Source organism: Oryzias latipes, chromosome 17 (genome assembly GCF_002234675.1).
Source record: "Oryzias latipes chromosome 17, ASM223467v1".
Taxonomy (NCBI): domain Eukaryota; kingdom Metazoa; phylum Chordata; class Actinopteri; order Beloniformes; family Adrianichthyidae; genus Oryzias; species Oryzias latipes.
Window position 1 is genome coordinate 26,833,639 of NC_019875.2, and position 27,609 is coordinate 26,861,247.

The 27,609-nt window shown below is 39.8% G+C and overlaps 1 protein-coding gene across 19 annotated transcripts in view; it reads right to left on the minus strand.

Moving 5' to 3' along the window:
• LOC101172768 (adhesion G protein-coupled receptor L2) overlaps nucleotides 1–27,609 on the minus strand; it is a 102,988-nt gene that overhangs the window by 17,618 nt on the left and 57,761 nt on the right. For 16 of the 19 annotated variants that reach the window (XM_023965754.1, XM_011486950.3, XM_011486953.3 and 13 more), the window contains 9 exons: nucleotides 18,592–18,888; nucleotides 16,392–16,492; nucleotides 14,919–15,104; nucleotides 13,015–13,053; nucleotides 7,074–7,257; nucleotides 5,629–5,751; nucleotides 3,144–3,349; nucleotides 2,276–2,449; nucleotides 821–1,030 (listed from right to left, as the gene is read on the minus strand). In XM_023965754.1, coding sequence (XP_023821522.1) covers nucleotides 821–1,030; nucleotides 2,276–2,449; nucleotides 3,144–3,349; nucleotides 5,629–5,751; nucleotides 7,074–7,257; nucleotides 13,015–13,053; nucleotides 14,919–15,104; nucleotides 16,392–16,492; nucleotides 18,592–18,888 — 1,520 coding nt within the window. The remainder of the gene's footprint in view (nucleotides 1–820; nucleotides 1,031–2,275; nucleotides 2,450–3,143; nucleotides 3,350–5,628; nucleotides 5,752–7,073; nucleotides 7,258–13,014; nucleotides 13,054–14,918; nucleotides 15,105–16,391; nucleotides 16,493–18,591; nucleotides 18,889–27,609) is intronic. The other 3 variants (XM_023965755.1, XM_023965752.1, XM_011486951.3) reach the window with 1 other exon arrangement.

Genomic DNA, 27,609 nt, shown 5'->3' on the forward strand with positions numbered 1-27,609 from the left:
TGGAGCCAATCACTTCCATATATTTTGGGACTGTGTGATTATCAAGAAGTATTGGTCTGACATACATGAACATCTGCAAAATGTGTTTTCTATTGTTTTCCCCTTGTCTTTTGAAAGTCTGTTTTTGAGTAAAATTGATGGCCTAGACAACAAAAATAAGAAACTACTCTACATTCTGCTGGCAGCCAGTAAGAAAGCAATAACCAGAAAATGGCTTAAACCTGAACAACCAACGACAGAGGACTGGATTGATGTGGTACAAAGAATTTACATAATGGAAAGAATCTCACACTCTTTACAAATACAGCTGGATGTTTTTTACGCTACTTGGTCTATATGGACAGAATATGTTAAGCCGGTAAGATCAGATTTCATCTGAAATCATGTCATATCATTTATGTTTTGAAACTCCCTGCTTCCTCACATGTTCCTTTTTTATTTATTATTATTTTGTTTTTTTTGTTTTTCAATTAAAAAACTGAGAAAGCATGAACATTGTGACACGTCAAAACAATGTACAATTTATCCTGTGCTTTTTCAATAAAAAATAAATTTGAAAAAAAAAAAAATTTGCGCTTGCCGCCTTCCTGTTCTTAAACTGATGATCTCGCCACATGTGGGAGGAGCTAGTGTCCAAAGTTTGCTGCCTTATTGCTACATGGAAGACAAGGATGATTTTGATAGATCAGGGTTTGGTTATTTTGACTGCCATTCCTTACGCCTAAAACGAACCAGGACCTCTGATTGCATTTGATGGGCCCCGCCGTTCAGTGTGAATGGAGCCTAACTCTAGGGATATGAAGAGTTTTTTGATGCATACCTCTGCTTCTGTCATGTTGACACCAACGAGAAAAAGGAGCTCGCCAATAAAAAGGTTGATGCAAAGGTTTATGTGGATGGTGTTGCGGTCACTTTGCAGGCCTCTGAAGAAGCAGAAGGTGAAGAGGCTCATGGCCAGACAAACTAGAGACACAGCAATGCCCATCCTGGTGATGACGCTGAGGAGAACTTCATGCATACTCCCATCTCTCTGCAGGGACACAAACACACAAAAGATTGGAGGAGTTTTCGCATTTGTGCTTAACATTATCGTAGATGGTAAATAAACTAATAATGGCTTCTTCAAAGTGGAAAAAATATAGACTTTACAAGAAAAGTCTTCTAGAGGCTTTTGTCCTTCTGACGATTAAACAACGTTTGCATCGCGTTATCCATTATCTCGTTGCAGTAAATGTTTTAGCTGCATATTTTTATTGAGACAAAAGAACTCATTCTTGCATTTCTCCTTAAAACACAGCAGAAAGCCAAATGTGATTGGGAGCTCAGTGTTTCTTGACAAACTCTGACACTGTAATTAAACATGATTGAGCCAGATGTCATTTGGCACTCAAGCCAAACATGTCCAGTCATCTTTTTTTTTTTTAAATGCACATGCTGTAAAAAGTGACATCAGAAGGAAAACCACTTCAAAGAGAGGCAGCCATGCGAGCGAGGTTTGATCATGCTGCATGGCAGAGGACCTATAACTGAGTGTGTTTCATGATGGGCGTCAGGAAAATATGGAGAAAAAAAAAAGACTTGACCTTAAGAAATATCACCTGAAGACATGGTTCCTTAACCGTGGGGCAAATCCTGCAGTAATATTTGCAATTTCATAGAGGACAGGAGTTATAGAGAATTGGTGTGAGGTTAAACCTAGCCTCCTGGCTCTGGTTACGAGCTGTGGTTAAGATTGTGGTTAGAGTAGATGACAGGCAGAGAGTTCAGGAGCTGGGATATATTATTAAACAAACCACAAACTTATCCTCTACATTTATTACTGGTTAGGTCCTCCCTTCACATGCTACTTATCTTGTAATTGGATTGTAATTGCATTTTGCCACCAAATTGATTCTGCGCCACTCTAGGAAGTGTGGAAACATAAGTTAAAGCTGTGGTTATGCCGTTTCTCATGACTCCCAAGAGCCAGCCATGGGGGAGGGGGGGGTGTATATCAGACATGGACCACAGGTAAAACATAATTACCTGTGATAATGCTTTGCCACTTTCTATCCAGATCCACTGCCTTGCTCTTTTAAAATGACAGCCCACTGCCTTTTCTCCACCCTCCTCCCCAACCATGCCTTCTCCTGCAGAGATTATCTAATTATCTCGGAAATGCCATGCTTGTTCTGCCTGTCTGTGCAAGATCCAGTCAGAGGGACGGGGGGGGGAAGAATAAACTAGGTGAGAAAGGAAAACAGCTCCTGCAGACCACAAGGTGAGGGCCACTCACCACATTTCCACGGTGAGCCATGAGGATGGCAAAGTTGGTCAAGTGACTGCAGGAGCAAGTGGTGTGACTCTTGTTGGTTTCCAGCAGTTTGCAGCCCTGAGTGGACCAGTATCCCATCATGCTTCGCTCCGAGTAATTCCAAAAGGAGCAGTTGGGGTTGAAATAGTTTTCCTTCTGTAAAACAAAGAAATAGCTTAGACCAGAAGCACTGAATCACAAAAAGAACTGACGTGTCTGATCGTAAAGGCTTTTATTTGAACCAGTATTTTTTTTTGTTACTGATGGTTGGGGCCGAAATTGTGTAAAAATATAAAAACCCACACTGATGAAAATTGTGTTTTTGGTGTTTATTACATGTTCTTGTTACATTTTTCTCATGATGGAGGACATTTACAATGAAAATAAAAAAAGGAAAATTTAAGATTGTATAAAGAAATTTTATTTGTGATGTGGAAAATAGACTGGGCGGGGCATAAGCTCCCATTCTGATGCATCCATTTGTAGACGAATAGATCAGTCCCACCCGCAACTCAGAGAGAAATTGCAAATGAACTCCTGCTGAAACTATACCCTAAAAACTGACACAGGTTTTAGATTTAACAAAAGACCACTGGGAACACTTTGAAAATAGTTCTAAAGATGACTAGAGTGGGTCTTTAAAAATAATTTAAATGTATAAGAAAAGTAGAAAAAGTACGTCTGATCAGGGAGAATCATAACCCACTGCAAACTTTGCCATAACAACCGCCCCCCCAACAACACCACAGGCAAAGTGCAAGACGTGCCATTCTTTGTAGAAAGGAGTGAAAGTATTTTTCACAATCTGCCTCTACAGTGTGGTCTGAGCGATTCTCAGGAGGAGGCTTACATCCAGGTGTTCGAGTGTGAAGATCACTGGGTCGGCCACAAACACACGGCTGGACTCCTTTGTAATAGAGGCTGACAGGATGTGGGAGTTAACAGTCAGGGAGAGGTTGTGTTTGTTCAGATCCCCCATTCCCTTCAGCGTGGCGTTTTCTGTGCTGAGGAACTGACCCAGGTGCTTGTAAAGCACAAATACCAGCTTGGCCACACCTGCAGGCAAAAGGGGAGAGACTTATCTGATATGTGGAAAATTCACAATTCAACTTTCGGCGTGGTGAAACAAACAAGGAGATAAAATACTCCATATCTGTGCTTGTTTGTGAACATCAAACGCACCAATGCTGTCTTTAGCAGACTTTAAAATTCAGACTATGGAAAATTTTAGAAGAGGGAACTTAAGCTGCTGGTCTGAAGCCTTTCATCTTCAAGTGTGTGACCGTTATTATGCATCATGATAAGATGCAGTCGTGAAACTGACTTTGGCACATTAAAAAAGGATCATTTCCACCACATTTTGAAATAACTCACACTCAACAGGCTGTAATGGGAACACCAGCCAATAAAGCTAAAGGATTTCAAGTAGGTATCAGTTAAAAACAACAGACTGATTTCAAAAGGTGCAAATGTTACATGGGGGCTGATTAGTTCACACCTTTTAAAGATTTATGCAGAATAACAAACCAAAATAACTTCTCTGTCTTACGTTTCTGTTAGCTTTGTGATGGAGATCAATTCTACATTGCTGCCAATGCAACAGAAAGATGCAGTCCACTTTGTTTTTCTGTTAATCCACAGTAAGACTACACAAGAATAAAACCAAGCGAGCCAGAATTACTGCTGTAAAGCCCACTACATCAAATCATTTTTTAAAAATTAAGATGTGTTCAAAGTCCTTTGATGAAATCCACAAAAAAGCATAATTTTTTATGAGATTTAGAAAGTATCGGTTATGATATGCTTGAGTGATTTGGTACGCTTTTGCTGAACATAATATTAGTTTAATATGCAAAAAATGCTGACATGAGTGTTCAGGGGGTAAAAAACACCTCATTTACCCAATTTCACAATTTGACGCACACATCTTTTGCATGGTGTAACTGTATCGCCAAATTTAAATATTTCAACAGAGCAAGTTGTCATTTAAAAATATAAATAAACTTGATGATGATGAGTTGAGAGAAAGATGAGTTTTTCTCACCATAAAGGTTCTAATAATTAGTCAAACCTTTTCCCAATAAAAGTGCCTATACAATGCTATTCCAAAGCCTTTTTGGTAAACAATATCCATGTATATGATAATATATTACCGGTACTTTAGGCACAGTAAAGAACACATTTTGTATTAAATATTAGTTATTTTTATGAGTTATTTTCCCACCCGGAAGTAAGACGACTTGATCTCTTAGGACCCCTGTTGGGTGCTGCCCATTTCATGACATCAACCCTAAAGCCAGCCTTGCCAGGGTGTCTGCGTCTCCCTCTCCAAAATAAACAACATCCAAATTTTTGGATGTGCATATTGTGCAAAAAAAATGAAAGTGTTTTTGCCGATCACTGCTAGTTCCACAGAGGGCTGGTGGTCAGAGCACAGCAAAGCAATGGAGGGATACTTAGAAATGTGTGAATGGATCCAAATACCACTTTGGGGTTTTTTATAGTGAGGAATGAACATTATAATAGACTTAAAAGCTCCTTAATTTTATTTAGCATGGTACAGGCCCTTAAGTTTTCATAAAAGCAGCCATTTTGAAAACCGCTTCTACTGCCCCTAGTGGAACGATAATGAACTACAAGGCAGAACTAATGGATCGTATCTGAGAACTGGACTGAGAGAGTATGATATCATCCATAAAAAATGATTTACTTCTAGCTCCATCGAAATGAAGTCTCCATTTTTTCGTTATACAGATGCCATCATGTTAGAACCAGAACTTGTCAGTAAGTGATACGTCTGAGTCATCATATCTTGCTTATCATGGGTTTGTTGGAAGTCCACACCAATTGCAAGCGTGCTCGGGAGAATCTGTCAATCAGACGTTTTAAACGCTGAACGTGAGACCACATACTTTTATGGAGGCATCTGATTGGCCAGTTTATAGCTTCAATTACTTGCACTAGAGAAAAAATATTGTGAAAAGAAATTAGGATTAGCAAAGTAAGAAAAGGCAGCAGAGCAAAAATGGTAATAATGACTGGGTAATAGCTGTTTATTTCTCACAAGAAGTCTATCGGATTTTAGCTTCTTGGAGCCAACAGGCACTTCCTGTTTGGAACGCTGAGGGATAAGGGGTTCACTTAGTTCATTTGTCATGTACAGTCAAAACACATGTACCAAGTTATTTATCAATGAAACTTCCTGCCATGCCAATGAGACATATGTACCAAATATGATTTGTATTGGGATAACATGGTCAGTGTCCAGAAAACATGTCAAATTAGACTTTGAGAGCACCGTGTGATGAGAGAATGTAAAACATTTTTTTTCTCACCGTTTTTGCTGTTGACTTTCACCGTGTTGGAGGAGAGTTGAAGTGTAGCCCCCCCTTTGTTCGTATGTGGAAACCTGAAGTCCTGCACCTGACCGTCAGTGCTTAACACATACACATCCAGCACTGGAGGTGAGGGAGAGGTAAAAGAGATGTGAATATTCAAATGCCTCACAAAAAGGGTGTAATAGAGCTGTGTGGTTGAGGCCCAGTCGCACGCCTGCAAAGACTTCATGTTCACTGTAACAGTAAAGGAGTCAAATCTTATTGGCAAGATCCCGTAGGGTGTCGTTTACTTTAAAAACCGTGTCACTAAGCTGTTGGCTGGCATTATGAAAGCCTCAGAGGCAAGTGCAGGGAAAAAATATTGACAAGAGGCTGCGGTGGAGAGTAAGTGAATGAAAGCACATAGGCTGCTGCAGCATAAATGTCAAATATTCAAAGGATCAAACATATAATTGAGCTTTACTTTTACTTTCACTTTCCCCTGTGGGTGCAGATAACTCTGGGCTCCATGAACAAATCTCTAAAAATCCTTTAAACTCCTGCAGCCCTCTTTTTCTGGCATGCCAGTTGCCGGATGGTGCTCCCTTTGATGTGTGAAATTACTAAAGGGTCATAAGGACGCATATATCATCACATCAGAAAAGGCCTCACTTCCGCAGATCTTCTGACGGACACAAACGAGCAACCCTTTCTGTCCCCATCTTTCTAGCTCTCAGCTCCCTTTTCGCTTCATTTTGTCCTTGATCCTCACCTGGAGGATCCCAGGAAACGGCTAATTAGAAAAAAAACAATAAAAAAAATCTAACTTATTTAGCTTTTTAACTCTCCAGGCAAGTCAGGTAAGCTGCTCTCCACGGCTGTTTTCTCTTTATGTGGGCGTAGTTATTCTCCTTCGCTGGAATGTTTATTTTAATGATAACAGAGCTCGACGAGTTTGTGAACACTGAATTAATACAATAATTAAATAGTCAATGTACAGCACTATATTGTATTAATCAGTGCGTTTGGTAAAGTGAAGTCATTAATAGCGTGACTAACTGCTATTTAATGGAAAACACTCGCAGAGAGCATAGGGAGAGCTGTTTGAATGGAACAAAGCCATTCAATTGGCTTGCTTTGTTTCCCACCCCTGAGGTCCGGGCAGTTCATCTCGTCAAACATGTTCAATGAGGGGACTGCACAATGAAAGACTAAAAAGCAATGAGCAGAGAGTGACGAAACTGTAATTGTGGCAGCAAAGGAGTGGAAACATGACTGTACTGTATGAAGTGAAGGAAATAATGTCCTTAATAAACTGCTCCCTAAAACAAATGTGTTATTCAATCAAACCCAGCCTAATTTCTGGCAATTGTGCCACATGAGATGTTAAAAAAAAACCTTTAGCAGCTGGAAACCTGAGGTCATCCAAGATTAACGTGTCTGTCTCTTTGACGTGGACTTACTGATATTCTCTGCAGGCACTTTCACGATCGCAGGCTCAATCAGGTTTTCCGCAAGGACAAACGCGCCCTCCTCCAGGGTATCCAGGAGCATCGTGGCTGCGTGTGTTTGTTCTGTGGAATTCATGTCTTTCCATGATTTCAGCGCTTCCTGCCTCAGTAGGTTGTCAACTGTGTCCACAATTGCCTGTATCCATGGAGACAAGAGAGTTGTCAGCTCGCTTTCGCCTCTCATCATAACTAGGGTTTAATGACAAAGTGCTGAGGACTGGGTAGCAAATGATAAAAAGACCGTGAACGGCCGACACTGACAGCAGCAAGCAGTGTGAAAACAGAAACATATATGTTATAGTTCTGACTCTTAGAGACCCCCTCCGATTAAAATTGTTTTTTTATTACATGTTATTGTTGCTTTTTTTCTAAAGATGGAGGACATATATAAAGAAAATTAAACACAAAATGGCATTTTTGAGTCTTTCTTTGTTCAAATTGTAAATCAGGAGTAGACAAAAAAGTGCAGTTTGAAAAAGAGCTTCTTCTTTGACAGAGCTTTCTTCTTTGACAGAAAAAAAACGCTGGGTGGGCAACAAGCTCCTTGCTCCAAGCTCTCAGTAACGGGAAGGGGGGGCGGAGTTGCTCCACCCTAACCGTCCCCCCCACAATTCAAAGGTGAATTTCTAATAAACTACTGCTGTTTTACAGAAACTATACCCTAAGAAATGACACAGATTTTTACATTTTGGCTAAAAATGACAATCCTAATTAAAAGACCTCATGGAACGCTGATCGTAGTGGGACTTTAACTAAACCAAAGATGCTAAACCAAGTTCAACCTTTGTTTGGTATATGTTTTTTATTGTTTTTATGCAAAGCAAATAAAGACAATATATAAATAAAATAAATGTTACCATTTTCTCCCATGAATTGTTGCTTTGAACAATGCAGTATTAAAAAAAAGGGCTTTGAATCGTTATACAATCATTGTCAAGAACAATACACTCATTTCAATAATAGAATCCACTGATTTGGTTTTCCTGGAGGAAAGGGGGCATTATAACGAAATCCTTGACCATAATTGTGCACTAACTCAAAACAGTGGTGCGGGGTTGAGGAGTTTCCTACTTGTTTACAATGGCAAGACTTTAATTTCCTGCTTTCTGATGAGCCATAAGTAAGCAAAACATTCCCGCAAACCCACACTTGTCTTATATTTTGATAAAACCACATCTCCTTTTGACCCGAGCAGGGGGAGTTCAAGACACTCGAGTGGCAAAATGAAGAAATGCAGTGAATTTCATTAATCCAAACAGGCTTTGGCCCTTAGATTGCTCTTGCTGTTTGTTTCAGAGTGACAATTTAACCGAGGCTCCCATTAACCACTGGAAGACCCGCCACAATAATTGTAATTAACCAAAACAAGCTCCAGTTCACTAAACCAATTAGTCACAGCTGTGATTACTTAAACTACTAATTGACCAGTGGAGGAACAGCTAGAGAGGTGGAGGTTTGCTCTGGAAAGAAGAGGCATGAAGGTCAGTCGTAGTAAGACAGAATACATGTGTCTGAACGAGAGGGATCAAGGTAGAAGCGTTAGGTTACAGGGGGCTGAGGTGAAGAAGGTGCAGGAGTTTAAGTACTTGGGGTCAACAGTTCAGTGTGATGGGGAGTGTGGAAAAGAGGTGAAGAGGCGAGTGCAGGCAGGTTGGAGCGGTTGGAGGAAAGTGTCAGGAGTGTTGTGTGACAGAAGAGTGCCAGCAAGACTCAAAGGAAAGGTGTACAAGACAGTGGTGAGACCAGCTCTGCTCTATGGGTTAGAGACGGTAGCAGTGAGACAGAGACAAGAGGTTGAGATGGAGGTAGCGGAGATGAAGATGTTGAGGTTCTCCTTAGGAGTGACCAGGTTAGACAGGATAAGGAACGAGTACATCAGAGGGACGGCTCATGTTGCCTGTGTTAGCGACAAAGTCAGAGAAGCCAGACTGAGATGGTTTGGACATGTTCAGAGGAGGGATAGTGGATATATTGGTAGAAGGATGTTGGAGATGGAGCTGCCTGGCAGGAGGGCAAGAGGACGGCCAAAGAGGAGATACATGGATGTCTTAACAGAGGACATGAAGTTGGCTAATGTTAGGGCAGAAGATGTCCATGATAGAGTGAGGTGGAAAAGGATGATTCGCTGTGGCGACCCCTGATGGGAAAAGCCGAAAGAGAAAGAAGACTAATTGACCAGTGATAGGATTATACCTATGAAAACATGCAGGAACAATGTCAACCACAATCTCCACCAATATATAATTATATATACGCAGTAACCTTAGCAACAATGAGTGTATCTAGATGGAGGTATGTCTGCCTTCAGAGATAAAAAAAAACAGAAGCAGCAGAAAAAAAGAGAACATATGCCTTTAGTTTTTGTTTAAGAAGAAAGATCTTGTCTTCAGAATGTGTCCTCCTTAATCCAAGTCTAGGTTAAGGTCAGTTTACAAACCGCAGGAAGCCTGTGTGGGTTGGCTTTAACTGGAAGAACACATGGTGAGAGTTCAGTGATTAGGTCAACACAGAGGCTGCCCAGACCAATAATGATCCTCCAAACTATTGTGAACAGTAGTTGGATGGACTCTGAAGAAGAACCTACATAAATAAAATACATGATCTGAACATTAAAGATTCTGTTTTTGCTAGTTTGTGTAAGTCCAGACGGGATGAACTGTGTGACAAACCCGTCAATCCACATTAAAGAGGCGTTTGACTGCAGACCGACGTGAGTTAGTCACGTCATTAGAGTACTTGGTCGCCACCATTACCACCACTAACACTTTGTAAGTCTTGTACTCAGCCCACCCTGGATCCCTCCCTCTGAGTGTTGAAAAATTATTTTGTGTGTTTTCAGACAGAAAGAAACTGGATGAGTGTCTGTTGAGGAGTGACTTGTAGGGCAGAGGCAACACCGATTCAAGCTTCACCTACTAAGAGCAGAAAGTTCAAAACAGAAACTATAAGGACTTTTTTACCAGCTGTAATGTCAGGAAATCAAAGACAATCACAGACTGAGTTTCAGTCTCTTGCTTAAAGTTAAACCTTTCATAAAGTAGTGCTGCACACAATGCCTTAGTCACATCCGCTCTTACAGGCAGAGATGGACCGTCAGCAGGCTAAAAATATCAAGATCGTAGACCGCTCGGTGAGTCTGTACGATAGAAAATTTTTACGCACTTAGGCAACACTGAAGTAGGCGTGACACAGGCCCATTGTAATGATTTTTTCATTTTTTTCCCATTGAACCATGCAGACTGCACAAGAGACCATTAGTGCTGATCATGAGATAAGTGTGCGCTCCTTGCTAGCAGCCTGGTTGTTAGAAATTAGGAAATTAGACAATCGGTGCGTAGTTTTTTTGGACACCTAACAGGCGTCCTACTTAGGTTTCACCTGTGCACCCTGTAAATGCAGCACCTTACCAACAACTGGAGTGTGGCATAAGGGCACCATTCGACCGCATCACTTGTACGAAGAGCATGCAACTTCGATTACATCATGATAGACACACGCACAACAATTGTAAATTCCATTTTTTAAACTTAAATTAAGGTGGCTATACACCTGCAAGACACACCTGCAAGACACACCTGCCCTACCTCTCCACAACCCTCTATGGGCCCAAACAACCCAAAAACCTGCAGCTGTGACTGAGGCATTAGCAAGCAGATTATACATTTTCAACCTTGAGCAGACAGTAAAAAAAACAAGTCAAATAGCTGCTTTTTACTGTAAAATGAAATGCCAACACAGAATCCTTTTTTAGTGTTAAATATATATTTTTTTGTTTCTTAATGGAGGAATGAACAGCTTTCCTGAACATGGGTTATCTGCAGATGCACTGACCAGCATGGACCAGGAAATGGTCAATAGTCAAATAATAAATGCTAGTTAATAAATACATGACATGAGAGTACATCAGGAAACTGATGAAGCATTTGGAATTGTGATGAAATATTTAAAGGAAGAAGATTTTAAGTCTAGATGCCATGACTCTACGTCAAGACATCAGCATAGGGGCCTCATCTTCTACAAAAGTCAGTAAAGTTTCAGTTGAAAAAAAAACCCATCATGTGGCAGTTGCACCTATATCACTCCGTTTCCTTTGAAGACCTATTCATTTCAGCGGACATCTAGATAAATGTGAATTTTAAATATTTTGTAATTTTACGTTTTTTTTTTACCATTATTGTCTTGTTTTATCCTGTCTTAAGTATATTTAACCTGCACTATAAAGAACTTTGTGAACCTTTCTGGGTCAAGCTACATAAATAAACTTTTACTGGTAACTTTTCTGTAAAATGTTACAAAAATCTGACTAGTAAGTTAGCTCCACGTCACCAAGGACACAAAAATCACACACATGTGAGGTTACACATCGAAAGAATATGATTCTCTTCCTTGACAGCTCAAAGGCAAAACACTTGTGATTTTATTTAAAAACACAAGTCTTTGTCTCCGAGACATTTTTAGAATAATTTCACTTACGTATGTCATTTTAAAATATTTTACACATGTTGTACTTTTTTGTGGAGCAGTGGTTAGCGCTCTTGCCTCACAGTAAGAAGGCCCCCAGTTCAAGTCCCAGCTGGGGGACCTGGAACAGAAACCAATGGGGGACCTTTCTGTGTGGAGTTTGCTGTCCTCCCCGTGCATTTGTGGGTTTTCTCCGGGGACTCCGGCTTCCTCCCGCCATTCAAAAACATGATCCATTGGTTAATTGGCTATGGCTATACATTGTGATTGGTGTGTATGTGAGTGTAATTTGTGGCCCCACGACAGACTGGTGACCTGACCAGGATGTTCCCTGCCTTCGCCCGTGAGTGGCGGGTATAGGCTCCTGTGACCCCAGAAGGGACAAAGCGCATTTAGAAGATGAATACATTTTTTTCTTTTTCTTATTCCTTCATAGCTGCCATATTTCAAAGCCAACTATAGACAGCCTGACAACAGAAGGACCAACATTACAAATATGTCTTTGCAAACTAATGTTAGACTTTCAGAATTTCATAACTTAAGCGTGCAAGAAATACCAGAAATACATGCTGTATTAGCTCGTTCCCAGATATTAACCAGTACAACTGGACGCTAAAAGAACAATAATATGAAACTCTTGTTTGAGATACACAATGACCTTGAAAGATGCAGCAGAAAAAAATGCACAACAGTTTTTGTTCTCTGGTAAATTAGACCCTTAAAGTAAAAACATCTTTGGCTTGCACCCCATGAGTCTTTGAGTCAAAAAGAAAACATTTTTTAAATTATTATTATTCTATGCTATTTATCTTTTCCCTTGTGCTAATATTATGTCTTTCAACAGAGCCTTCCCAAGACAGTAAGCTGTTCCAATTTGATAGAGGTGAAGTAAGAACCCGACTATAACGCCAACAAAACAATTGCGTTTGCAATTAATCCCTCAGAAGAAACACGTTTTCAGTGGGACAGGATGTGTTCTTTTATTTATCACTATGGGGACGGGGGAGGCTGGAGATTGTACCATCTCAGCAAGTGACAATCGAGCCAGTGCCACTTTGATCACACTCCTGGCTGACAGGGAAGTGCAATTATGACCGTGGGAAGTCAATTATTCACACAACGTGTAAAAAGCCAACAAGAGTGACAGAGTGAGGAAAAGTGTTGAAGAAAGATGAGGAGGACAGAGGAAGAAAAAAAGTAAAACTATACTGACGTAGGAAGGGGGGGGGTGGAGGAGGAGGAGGGGGGGTTGTCCTCAGATGGACAGGATCGAAAGGAGAGAAGACCGCAGAGACAAACAACAAAAGCAGCATTATACGAGCAGGTAAGCTGGCACATACACATCCAAAGACACAGACAGAGTGTGCTGCATGCTGAGAGCCAGACATCAGGGATTGGGGGAGTGGGGAGGGGAGCAATGTGGTAGTTATACCTTCATGTACGCTCGGCATGTCTTCTCTCGTTTTTGAAGCTTTTCCACACAAAAGAGAATCGAGCATAAGAGAAAGGTTGGAAGAGAACAGGAAACATTAAATAATGCAACTCAGCATCAGTTACAGAGCTAATGAAAAAAAAGGAGGAAAGAGACAGGTCTGTGAACTATAGCCTGAAAATAATGCAACAGCTTTTAAAAGCTTCCAGGGGAAAATTATGTTAATTATGTTAGAATCCTTAGGATTACGTACAAATGAGAAGGGTGAAAAAGGAAACTGACAGACAATGAGAAGGAAAAAGAAATGCTGAACGTGGTTACTGATGTTATCTGTTGTTGCTGCTTCAAAATACACAGAGAAGATCTATCCAAAATGAAGTCGTTCAAGCCTCATTTTATGGAGAAATTCAAATGGAGTCAGTTTTTTGCAAAGATTATTGCTTTCTGTTGGCAAAAACAAAGATTTTATCATATCAACTGCAAAAAAAAAAGATGTATTCACATCATAAACACAAAAAGAAAGTGTTTTTTTAGTCGAGGGCTGGAGGGCACCACTTGATTTGTGGAGGACGGAGTGCATCACATAACCACATCCCATCATGGTGGTTTTTATCTTAAAAAGCAAATCAAGTTTACAAATTTTTTTTTCTAATTGCGTGCATGTCTTCTTCGTCTGATGTCTTCTTCCTTATTTATTTCACAAGTCAAGTCCATCAACTATCAGTCTACTAGAAGGTCCTTGACGTGTCTAAAGGCCTAATTGGGTTCACATGCTGGCCATATAACGTTACAGCTTACTTTGTGGAGGAAACGTCTAAATCAGAGAGGCAACGTCGTCCATCAGGGCAGGTGATTGGAAACAGTTTCAAACTAAAAAAGTAATCAGAAATATGTGAAATACTTTGGATTTTCTTTGATTGTTTTGCGAACTAACTCCTGTGTTTTTTTGTACAAAGTTATTAATGATGTTTTTCTACTTTATACTTCGTTTTTTTTTTTTTTTTTGGGGGGGGGGGGGGGGGGGGGGGCTTTCAGATTGTGTCAAAACCCTTTCAGCCACAAATCTAGATTTTCAAACTACGCAGAGACAGAACAAAGTCAGGAGAAACCAACCAAACAGTTTAAGTGAATAATTTCATTTTCAAAGTCAAAGCAGTCCACTTCAAGAGTAACTTAATATCCAGATGAAAGTAGCTTTTCACGCTGCCCTGTTTTGCCGCATGTGTGAGGTACTTTTGTTGCAGCTGTAACAACATGAAACAGAGATGTCTCTCAGTACACATTTCAAAAAAAAAGAAAAAAAGTTCATCTGTCTTCAGTCAAACTGAAATGTTTTTGTAGAGTTTGACAGCAACTTCCTGCAGAGAAACCTCGTTTGTCCTAATCCCCTTTATTAATTATGCATTTTGTTAAAATACTGGAAAATAAACCTGCTCAAATCCCCTTGTTTACAGAGCAACTGTGCTGTAACTGTCTCCGAAGCCTGGATAGTTATGCAATTTTTCAAACTGTCAGTCAAGCCTCTGTGGGACTGCCAGCAGCTGACTGAAGTAGGTATATCTTGGGCCCACTCTTTTCTCCCTGGGTGCCTGCAGAAGCTCCAGGAGACAGCAGTTCTGCTCTTGTCAGCAATGAAGAGTTATTCTGTGTTCTTGAGGGGGATTGTGGCCATTAGCTTCACTAAGGTGGAACTGCCAGGTGAACCTTTTTTTATATAACCAAAAGCCCATAATTACCCATGAGCTGTAGGGGAAAGGGGTCCCCCTCAGGGTTAAATCTGCCCGTTAGCCCCTCACCTGAAGTGGTAATAGACGTATGAAAGAACAGACTACATTATCCTGCAAAGAGAATGTTGTGACGCTGATTCCAGCTCAGACAGACGTTCAGAGAGGATTTTACAGCACCTTGTTGAAGCTGCGGCCAGCTGAGTCCTTCTCGTTGGGTCTCAGTTCCTGCAGCTGAGCATCCAGGATGTCCACAAGCTGCTCCATCAGGCGCACCGAGGAGCTGACATCTCCTGCAAACACCGGACCCTGCGTGTGCCGCGCTAGCTCGTTGGCTAAATTGGCTGCATTTTCGCCACTCCGGATCTAAAAACAGCATTAAAAAAAAAGTAGGTGTCAGGGTTGAAGTCATACTTACGTAACATCAACCTTGAATAATTTATCTCCTGTACATCCATTGGAACCTGGGTTGTTCCATAGAAAAAAAGATTTTGTAACTTATGTAAAAGCAAAATACACAAACTATAGTGATAAAAAGAATATAGTAAGCACCAGTCTGAATCTGTTCTTTTACTAATATATTATCTTTTTCACGGAAAAGCATCATACACACATCATACACACATTTCACATCCACTTATCCTTTCTGTGCAATTCTGTTCCCACAAATATTCACTTAATTTAAATTAAAAGAGATAGGCGATAACATTTGTAATCTGTCCACCTTTTAAATCTTTAAGTGTGATTAGAGGTCTTCAATAAGTACATTTTTTAAGACTGCACTTAAATACTGTACACTTGGTATTCAATTCTGAGTATGATGCAAACTATTAGATTCTTGCAAAGATTTAAAACCTTGTTTTTAGATATTCAAGATATTTTAGCAGGTTTGAAAAATATTTCAATGAATCTTTGCTGTAAACCTTCAAATTTTGTTCTAAAATAAGTCATTTCCATTTATTGCACTACTTTGTTGTCACTGTAATCAACAGTTAAATGTATAAAAACTACCAAACATTTGCTTAGCAAATGTTATACAGCTTATTGAGCTGTATAACAGTTAAATTGAATTAATTCTATCTAACAGATAGCTTTTTAGCTTATTTCTCCTTTTTTTTAAAGCTTTTGTGAAACTCCTTGTTTCTAGATTTTGACATTTTATAATAAGTACAAATTATTTGCTGTATTGGCAGATAAATTGACTACTTTCTTCTTTTTGCTATTTTTAGCCATTCTGACAACTCACCCAGCTGCAAACATATTACAAAAGTACTTACATACATAAATATTATACATTTTCTGTTTTCTATGACCTTGGTCAAGGCTAACAATCACTCCCTCAGAATGCTATCCATTTTGTTTTTTTTCTCTCTGTTGCATTATTGAGTATTCCGTCTATCGTAGCTCTAATCTGCACATCTAGGTTTCTACCTCCACAACATCAAAGCAGCAGACACCAGAAGCCCTGCCTCTGCTATTCTCAGTAGCATCATGCCATTCACTCTAGATATTTCAAATTGCTCATTCTATCAGCTGCTACTAGAGTATACACATCACAGCGTTCTTAGCACGCCCTGAAATGCAACACAAATGAGATAAAGAACAGTGCATACATGATTTTAGCCATGTTTTTGGACAAATTCTCCTTTTTACCTTCTGTGCCACCTGAGTCACCCAGTGGGAGGTGCAGTTGCTCAGGTCTGGTCCTTTGGAGCACCAGGTCCCCACAACACTGCAGAGGAAAGTGGCGATGCCTGCAGCAGAGCAGAAAAACACAGCGGTTGGAGGGAAGCCAAAGCTTTGCTCGGATCCAGCGTCTCCTGCTGATCTCTCATTTAAACAAAATCTCCTGAGCAGGAAACTAACAGTGCAGCAGGACGACTTTCAATTGATCCTAAAGCCTGGAAGAGCTGCTTATCATGTATGCGTTTAAAACAAGGGGGTGCCAAATTCCTGTACGGTTTAGATGTAACAGATAAAAACACTTAACAAAAAAGTGTCATTGTTCATGAACCACATCCACACTCCCCCTTTAAAACCACAGAATCTGCCAGCATTTCTGTAACACACTTTTCCTGAGTTATTGACAACAACACAGAAAATTCATCTCCTTCTTTTTCCAACATTTTCACTTTCTTGGTTTTATTCTTCAGCAGTACGGCTTCGTATTATTACAGTACTGTCGGCTTCTGCGACGAGCCGTAAATGCAATTTCTGTGTGATCACTCCAACCTCATTAATGTCAGATCAACGTATTAAAGTGCATCACAAAAACATGTCCTCGGTGCAAACTTCCTTTGTTTACAGCAAAGTTCTAAGTATTGAAATTAACAGCAAAAAACAGCATTAATTCACATTTTCCTCTCAGGAAACTGCTGTAGCCACAGAATATTTCTGCTTTTTATCTACTTAAAACTGCTGCAGATTTTCTTAAAGGCTACAAAACCCAGAAAATTTAAATTAGGATGTAAATAACAATAACATCATTCAAATAAATACCCTTTCAAAACATTTTGTCTGGGCATTTGGAGCTTTGATTGCACATATTATGATAAAAAAATAATTGCTAGACTTCATTTGTTAATGCAAACAACAACAAGGATTAATCAAGGTGATTCAAAAAAGTTGTAATTAAATAACAACAATGCATATATTAACATTGGAATGTAAAGTGTATTTTTGTTTGAATGGTATATACAATCACCTGAAAAGTTGTTTATTTTATCATCAGGGAAGGCGTAAACCTGCTGATGAGTTTAATTATAAAAGGATTTAATTTGGAGTTCATTGTTTGGGCTTTTGCCCCATTATGAGTAGACAATTGTGATCTAGTGACACTATTCACTTACAAAAAACTCACAGTAAGTTAATTGATAGTTGTAGTTGAAAATATTTGTTTTATTTTGTTTTGTTTTAGATTACACCAACATCTGAAACTAACAAGTTCCAGAGGTGGTGAGCTAAGCAAAGAACTGGACTAAATATTTTGGTGTCACAATTTAAAATGTAATGGAATTAATACAATTCTATTTTTTACATTTTCCAATTTGAGAAAATAACATCATTAGAGATGAAAGAGGTCTTTTTCTAGCTTTGAGGGAATTTCTAGCGATACTAGCTGCTACATATCTTGGCCACTGACTAAAAATGAGAACTGGAGCGAGTGAGTCTGACGTCACCCATAGAAAATGACCGACTTCCGCCTCAAACAAAATTAAGTCAGTTCAGAAGCCATTTTTCGAGAAATGGATGACGTTGTTGGGGCCAGACAACGTCATTAAGCAGCGATTGGTCTGAGTCAACGTTTCTATGCCAACCACTCTGACTAATCAGGAGTGAGCTTGTCGGAAGTCCAAACCCCTACCACTTAAAAGTGGGCTTAGGAGAATCTGTCAATCAAATGTTTCAAATGTTCGTCATGTGGCCCAGCAGGCTCCACCCACATCTGATTGATCTGTTTATAACTTGAAGAGCTTGCAATAAGGAAGCATCTCATTAAAAAATGAATATTAGCAAGAAGATTCTGACAAAATAATAGCAGTTTTTTTCTCAATAGAAGGGATTTTGGCCTCTTGGAACCAGCGGATACTTTTTGTTTGGTACGCCAGGGGGGAGGGGTCACTCAGTCCAGTTCTTATATACAGTAAAGTGATCTTGACAATAAGTGATAATCTTATCTCTCACATAAAACAGCAAATTTTCTTAAAACAGTATAAACGTAAAACACTTTTTGTTGAAATTTGCATTGGGGTATTTTATCCTCTCTATAATCTGTAAAAAAATAAGAAAGAAGTATCCAGGTTCAACAACAGATCAAAAATATAAACTGAAATACATTTAGAAAAATACCTACCTTTAGTCCCTTTTGGACAGGGCCTCTCAACGGTGGTCCCAGTGTGAGTCTGGGGCCAGTCGATAGCCCTCCTCCTGGTCGCCTCACAGAAGCGCCTTGGCGTCTGCGGCAGCTCAGGAACTGTAGGCTCCGACGTTACGGAGCTCTGGCTGCCCTCAAAGGGATCTCTTCCTTCTCTTGGATCTGATCCCCCAACAGTGGTGTCACTTTGGCCCCTCATGGTGGCAACAGTGGAGGTGAACTCTGTGGTGGTCTTGGGTGTAAATGAGGAGACAGAGACGCCCTCGATGGCCGGCACTAGAGTCACAGAGGAGTAGAGGGCTGCTTTAGACTGAGTCACAAATGCAGTTTCCATCTGTGAGGAACCTGCAACAGTTGTGAGCTTTGTGCTTAGCCACCCACAAGTCCTGAAAATAAAAGCATCATGGAGGTTACACTTGTAACTCAACTCGAATGCTGGTCTCTCACAAAACAAAGCAAAAGAAAAACAGTCAACGTTCAGTCAATGTTCCTCCCGTTGTTACTAGTTTACTTAAGCTAGTAAATAAGGCAAACAGCAGCAGCAGCAGCAGGCCAGTCTTTGACACAGCAGTGATTTCTTCTCAGCAGCGTCAGTTTTGGGCTGATTAAATGTCAACCACCAAGACAAAGACCGACTTGTTCATTTGTTTTCCCTTTGATAAAGCTGGTGTGCAGAAGGAGAATTGCGCTGCCCGGAGCGAAAAACCATACATCAGCAATAATGTGATTCCACCGTATTCAGTCAACGCCCACCAAAGCAAATCTGCGAGTAAAAGTGCATGTGTGCAAGCGCACTTGTGTTTACTCCATTTCTCAGGTGCGTCTTGCCTTAAAATCCCTGCACACGGACAGATTGCTGCAGGGAGCCTGAAGAAAGCAGGAAAATGGAAGCAGAGATGGGGAATCCATAAATGTAATACAATATGAAAAGCCAATAAGAAATAAAGGAGGAAACACGGTTAGTGTTTGTGTAAATGTACACATGCCTGCATCACTGACGGCTGCTTCGATGAACTTCTCCTGCATGAATGACCATGCATGCTTTTTTTTACTGAAAGACACATTTTATAGTGTTGCCTTCAGGTTTCCTCGGTGCTTCAAGGAAAATGCAATATCATGCTATCTAAAACTCCATCTCTGGACTGGTATGTCCATTTCCTGAGTGAGAACAGTGACAGAACTGACATTTCATATTTCTCATAATCATCCTGTCAAGAAGAGTTTAACTTTTTTTCATTAAGGTGAAATGTTTTGAGTTTTTTTTTTTTTACAAAGCTGGTATTTGTGAATGAAGTCAGGCCACAGCTAGAGGAAGTCTGGCAGTAGGGGTAGAGGGGCAGAATATATGGAGTGGGCTGAATTGTGACATTTCACACGGTGACCTTTTTCCCCCTGACAGGAGCCCGGGCTAATTACCTTACACTCATTCAGTCATTGTGTGCCTGTCACCCACACATTCAAAAGTTGGCCTGTGGATTTAAACACCAACTGGCATGTACAGCCTGCCACCCGACGAACAGCTGATGTGCAGTTTGCATTCGCAGCCGTCAAAAAGGCCCGGAGGTTTAAGACAAACTCCAAAAATTATACCCAGAAATCCACCTCATTAGCAGGTTTTAATACTTCAGTGCATAAGCTTTGTTCTAATTATTTTATGTTTACTTCGAGACGCAATAAAACACAATAATTGCACTGGAACATTTAAAAAATATATATATGTAAAAAGTTCTAGATATATTATTTAATGAAGGAAATGTTCTACCTCTTGGTTTAGAAAAGAATAGTCATAAACAGACTTGATTGATTCAACGCACATAATGCAATCCAAGCAAGTGTGATTTGGTTAGAGAGTATTGCATTTCTCCATACCTGAGCAAACGCCTGCTTTTCTACAGCCTCATATAAACTCCAGCGGGATGAGTCTAAGCGGGTGCTTGCATTCCCTGATTAACCAGCTCCCATTTTTCTCCAACTCAAGACATGAATATATTACTTTGAAGTGCAAGTGATCACAACATACTAGCATATAAAAATGCAAAGGCTTTCAATGGCATCTTTTTATTTATTTTTTATCAATGAATAGGTCAGTGTACAAACACTTCAGCCTTCATTTTTACCAAAAATGTTAGTTTATTTATTAGAAAAGTAATAGTTAAAGACCCACTCCCATGAAAATTGTTTTTTAACATCTTGTGGCGTTTAAATTATAACAACAACATATACTGAGAAAGTTAAGCTCAAAATTGAATTTCTGAGTATTTCTTTACTCAAAATGGGAATCAGGAGCAGTGTGAAAAAAGAGCTTTTTTGTTAGGTAGAAAATACGCGGGGCGGGCCACAAGCTCCCTGCTCTGTTCCATTCTGATGCATCCATTTGTAGACAAATAGATCCATGTACGTTTTTGATTTCCTCGTCCAGGCTGGTATCAAAACTGTACGACTGGATAGCTCTAATGTTGCTCGCCACTTGTGTTGCACCGGTAAAGGTAGGTTGAGGGTGCGAGGGATTGTAAGTAAGCAGAAGAGCATGCAAACAGGAGGCCGGGGTTGCTTCATGCCAACAGTCGCTCCCACAACTAGGAGGCAAATTCCAATGAACTCCTGCCGCTCTGCAGAAACTATGTCCCAGAAAACAACACAGGTTTGGTTAAAAATAGCATGATCATAATTAAAAGAACACTGGGAATTTTAAAAATAAATTAAAAGATGATTGGAGGGTTTAAAAAAAATTATTCAAGTAGGGGTTTGCAAAAAAAAAGTCAATTTACCTTTTGTGTTTGGCTTTTTAAAAATAGATAGATCTATTTTCAAACCAAATTTGTGTTTTATAATATTTTAACCAAAAAAAAGAAGAAAAATCAGCATTGAATCCCACCAAAAGATAAATATTAAAGCAGTTAACTTTTTAAATAAACAAAAAAAAATCTTCAAATCTATTAAGATTCACTAATATCTTATTCAAAAATAGATCACATGTGTTTCTTCAAATACTCATTTTTGTACTTTTCCTCTTTTTTTTAACATACGTGTAATGTGGTATTTGTTTCTGTCCATTGACTAATTGATTATTCGACTTATCATTCAGCCTCCTCTGTTCTGCCTTTTGGGAACAGATTGAATTCTTTAAAGAAAGAGCTTTAATAATGAAAGATTGCTCCAAAGGCAGCTGACAGCTCAGACTAGCAGGGTGGAGGCTGGTAATCCCCCCCCCCCCTCCCCTCTTTCTTCTGCTTAACATTTCAGTCAGATCCAGATCTGAACTGTCACTGAGTTCTGACGCTCTGCTGCAAGATTTTTATAAAATAAAATAAAAAAACTGCTCCATGGACCACTAAAATCTGCTTTCAATTAAAAAAAAACATTCAGTGGATAACATATACACAAAATTGTGTATTTAAAGTAAAGTTAGCAGCCAACATCCTTCCTGCTTATGCATTTGTCACAACTGCCCTTATGGTTGGATACGGAGTGTCTGCGGGCAAAAAATGGGCAAACCTGAACAGGAAATTTGAAGATCGTGGACCCTTCTGTGAGCCCGTAGAGCAAAAGTGTTCATGTGTGTTTATTTTTCTATGTGCATGTTGCAGGCAACAGGTCGTAGCGAACACTAGTAGGTGAGATGCAGAAGCGTTGCAGGCTTTTCATCAATCAAACCCCTGTTATCGCCTCAAGTGTTGGATAAGGGCACCATACAACAGCATACATCATTAGTACATGTAACTTACATTATCCTTACAAATACTTGCCACACGCACGACAACAGTATGCTCCATTTTCCTAACGTCTTTTGAGGTGACCGCACAAGCTGCAAGACTCACTCTACGACCCGTCCACAGGCCAGGACAACCCAAAAACCCAAAGCACTCGTTTTGGTCAACCCCGTCCATATGGGTGCTTATGACTTAGGCCTTACTTATGGGGCATCCACAGGCATACAAACAATGCACAGATTGTTTTCTTCAAGCTGTCTTCTTTAGATGGACTGTTAGACATGTACCAAACCTAGTTCTGATCCTCTTTCTTGTGCAGACTTGGGATTGACTTACTTACATCCATATATGATTGCTTCTCTTTAGCCCTCCATAAACCTTTTGCCTCTGTGTGGTTGATAATGATGGGTTTATCTGTTTTTAGATCCAATTAGCTTTGAAGGATTTCTCACAGTTAACAAACACCAACCTGCCCTTGTTGACTTTTGTTCTGACTTCTTATTTGTGCATTCTCCGAGCACGTTACTTTAAATTTATCTGTCGGGAAGCATTTTTTTTTTGCCATTGTGTTTTCCGCTTGCGACCTTATCATTACGATATTCAACCCCGGACAGGGAACAAACAGCGTCTTTTGCCACATTCTGTGTTAAATTATCTTCTTGAAGGAGTTCTGTAATGCCTTTCCATTGTTTTAAGTGACAGCTCTCTCTTTGGGGACATGTATCCTGTCAATCAGCCGGATGTTGTAACGTCTTACAAGGCTTTGAGCTCTTTACTGCAGGCAAATTTACTGCAGACCTTATTTAAATTTCTGCCAGAATCTCCCTTAAAAACACACGTTTATTTTATTGATCATCTTGTTTAAGAAATATTCAGTTTTGTCTTTTTTTTGGTGTGCAAAAGAGTTTAATTTTGAAAAGTACTACTGTGTTTTTCAATTGCTAATCCACAAATGGTATTTTTTTGTGCGTTCTCCAAAGATTTCTTATTGGTTCCACCATTTTTCCACAGAATTCTGCTTTGTTTTAGCTGTTTTTACCAGAGGAATGTCAGAGAACAATATTCAGAAGCAAATCATAGATGTTTTTGATTGCTCAAGGACATTTTTAAACGATCATTCGTTCATTAAGCATTTTCTGACAACCCCAAAATGACACTTCCATTTTTAATTAATTGTTAATGCTATTAGATACTTAGTTGTCGCCTTTCATGCTCACTCTTTCAAGCTCTCTCCTTTTGCTTTAATTAGGAGGGCACTCAGATGTCAGCTGACGTTTTAATCAAAGGCATGCTACCATATATGTGGATGTTCGTAGTCGTCATATCTCCACATTTAAATCAGAGTCTATACCGTCAAGAACATCAGACATGCAACACATCTACCCTATATTATGTGAAGTAATGTGCTCAGATAGCAGTGCCTCTGCAGGCTTGTCCTGATGCCTTTGCACTATGCACGCTACAATTTTCCTTTGATTGCAAAGAGCAAATCCCCCTCCAGCAAGAGCCTCGTGTCCTCTGATAGCACTCATCCAAGAGAGGGCTGCACCAATTAGCTACCATTTCTCTCAAGAGGCAGTGAAGTCACTCCTTACAGGAAATTTGACACTAAAGGCATACTGTTGCCATATGGCCAATAATACCTCTTGTAAATAATGGGAGAGTCGAAGATTGAGCTTTTGAAAGATGACTGCGACCAGAGCTGAGTGTAAATTAGGGAACAGAGAATTATCCGTCGAGATCATCGGTGCAAACACTGGAGGTAGAGCTAAATTAGTTTCATCATTTCATAGCGCCTTCGAGTCATACATGCATCTGAGAGAAGGCTGACAAAAATATTAAACCGTAACCGGATGATGAAAGGTCTGCGTCTGAGGTTCCTTCTTGCTTTAATAGCTCACACTTCAGTACTGGGAAAAAAAACTACCTGTCCCAGCAGAGACAAGAATAAATGGATTAAAAGCTGACAAATAATTGCTATTAAGAGCAGAGGAACTTGCCGTCAAAGCTGTGTTACATGGTTTTAATTTTGAAGATGAATCACGTTCGAGTTAATCCTAATAAACACACCCATGCAGCTGAGCTGAGACTGTCATCATGGGATTTTTTTTTTGAAGTCTTTGGAAACTGTGGGAGCGTTTTTTTGTGCTTTTGTCTGTCGATCCAAAAGGGGAGTAAAAATAGTTTAAAAAACAAACAAAGCTGCCCTCAGCATCTAATCATCATGGTTTTGACTCCATCTGAAAAAACTGTGTGCTTTTTCTTTTATCAATCCATGTATTGCACCGTTCAGCTTGACTCAGTAATGTCTTAAAGGATAATGATGAGGTAACAGTCACACTTCTTCATCTTTGCTTGTAGCCCATGCTGATAATTAATGACAGAGAAATAAATCCCACAGGACATGAAATGTACATCAAATGGTCTTTCGTTACCCATGCTGCTCTGCCTGATTCAGGCTTGCATGACTGAAGCTGGGAAGGTAAAGAGCCGCAAAACTATTCTTCTGCACTCTCTAATTTGACACTAAAGAATGTGTCATTATCCCTAAAACGAAAAGGAAGAAAAAAAGTTATAGGAAACAGTTGCAGAGCTGACACTTGTTCTTTAAAGAGCAATAGACAAGAAAAGCTCTGCCCGACATATCTTGTGTCTGTGTGGGGTAATTTATGAGGTTTGAAACCAAATACTGAGGAGCAGCGGGCAGAACACAGGAACATCTAGACAGTCGGAGTCAGGAGGACATGGAGAACCAGTTCACAGAACAGACACATGCATGGAGACAGATATATATATATATATATATATTGGGACAGAAATATCTGAAACTCTGTCATGTTCACCTATGAAGTCCAATAAAACACTTTCTTGTCATAATCCAGCAAGCACAACAATTAAAGCTCTTCCAAATCCCCAGACTCCTTCACTTCAGACTCAATTTCTGCAGCTAAAGATCATGCTTCAGAGGGAGAAACGCAGGCTTAGTGCATGATACATCTATAAATGTCCTCATTTTGAAGGCTCACCTGAAGGCATCGTAAAAAGGATATAAAAGCTAGACACAGCACAGACATGTCGGATGGGGTTTTGCCACAAAACTGCAAGACGGCAAGAACAAAGAACGTGAGAAAAAAAGGCAAAAAAAATGACCCACTTTGGCGGTGAGGAATGCAAAAACTATTTTTTTTTTTCCGTCCCTGTTAATTTAACACAGAGCTCGCTTACTGCTTGCTGCTGCTAGCTTCTCCAAGCAGCTATAAGCCTTTTGGACAAAGCCATCAATTTTATGCTTCTCGTCTTTAGGGTCTCAAATCAATGCTACCTCAAAGACAAATTCATTTTCTCCTTTCTCTCCTTGTTAGTGTGAAATGCTCCCTGCAATTACTAGCTAAGAAATCAGTTAAATGTCTTTCCACATCACAGAGAATAGATTACCGGTGTCTCTCCAAGTTTTGCAACCGTGGGCACTTAGATGTGCTCCTTTTATTGGCATGAGCTCTTATTAGGTAGATGTGCGAAGAGGTGAACTCCCTCAATATTGGTTCACAATTCATTAACGGCGAGAAGATTTTTCTTTTTTCCCAAACCCGTGTGATCTGTTCGGAATAATCATCAGCCGAAAGATCAATGTGAGGAGTGATCTAAGTTAATCACTTCAACTGGGGCCAGTACTTAGCAGCACACGGCGTTGCGCAAAACCCTCCACAAGTGAGGGGAAAAGACAACTTGCTTAGGTCAATTATTTCTTTGCTTTTATTACTTTGCCATTAACTCCCTTGATGTAAACCCACAATCTTGCTGGTGTTTCAGTTTCTCTGTAGCATCACAGCCGAGGTTGATGCCTCTGACAGAAAAGGACACGGACATTGATTGTTGTTACTCGAGTGCTAAAAAGGAGAGGAGATCCACTGGATTTGGGGCTCAACTTCAGTTCCCTGTGTGGTCAATGAATCTTTATGGGCACAATTAATTTCTTTTGTGCCTCAAGTGTCCTTGAGTTTTAGACAGTGATACATTATTCCTGGACCATTAGTCTTTTCTGCAGAAAAAGGTTGTTAAATTCCACATGTCGTGGGCAGTGATAAGTCTTTAAGAGCAGCACATTAAAGAAGACCTGGAAAAAACAAACGATCAGAATCAATTATTCTTTAGTGCCTTTCGCAGAGTGTGGAGTGGCCTTGGCATTTCGAGGTGCTTCCTTCCTGAGCACATCGTTTCCATGAAGCGCACTTTATGATTCATTTTCACAATGTATGTTGCAAAAGTACATTTTTTGATTGGAGCCAAATGACAGAAAAGTCGCAGAAAACCAGCACTTAGAGTAATGACTGAAATCAAACACCGTTCAGTTACTGCATCAAGTTGCAGCAACGAGCTTGTGTGGCATTTCTGTCCACACAGAAATGACAGTGGAAAGAGCATGTAACCCGCTACTAGCATTGATCAGGGAGCCTGTTTGTGTGTCCAAAAAAAAAAAAAAATCGGATAAATAGGAGTGGAAATTGGATCATCAGGAAATCCAAGTCATTGTCCAAGGTTAAATTTTTTGTAGAGAACAACCTATTTTCTGCAGCTATTTAACATTAAACCTTCATTGAGTCTTTTTTTGTTGTTAATAACTGTAATGCTTTTAGCATTAGCAATGATAATGTGAGAACTAATATGTCTGTAAAATAGACAACACATTGCAGCAGTTCGTTTATACTCAGCAAGAAGAAAACAACGGTTGCCTTGGATACGCAGAGTCTGGTGCAGTTTCTGTAAGATGTGGTTCCTTCTGCACATTTTAGACAGACAGAACTACAAAATATTTAGATGATAGTGAATAAAAGCAAAACCCTATCTCCTTTATGGGGAGAAGTCTATCGTTGGGTCCAAATCCCTTTATGACGTTTGCCATTTTCTAGTGCTGTCCGGATCTACAATTCCAAAATCAAGTGGATAAATATTCCCCAGACGTCTCTGTTCACTAGTTTGGTGAATAGAGATAACAATGCATTGCGTTTGAACAATTTTACTAAAATAATTAGGATTTGAAATCATGAAAAAGCTTTACGACATGACTGCATCTCATCTACTTCACCCTTGCGTGTTGTACAGTTGTTCGCTACGACCTGTCACTCGCAGCATGGCTTTAGAAAAAAGAATGTGCGTGAATATTTTTGTTCTACAGGCTAGGATCTTCATATTTTACCTACATACAGCCTATATCCCCCCATAAGGTCAGTAGTGACTGAAGCTTTAATCCAAAACCTCATTGGTGGATGGATAACTGTTGGATTGTTGT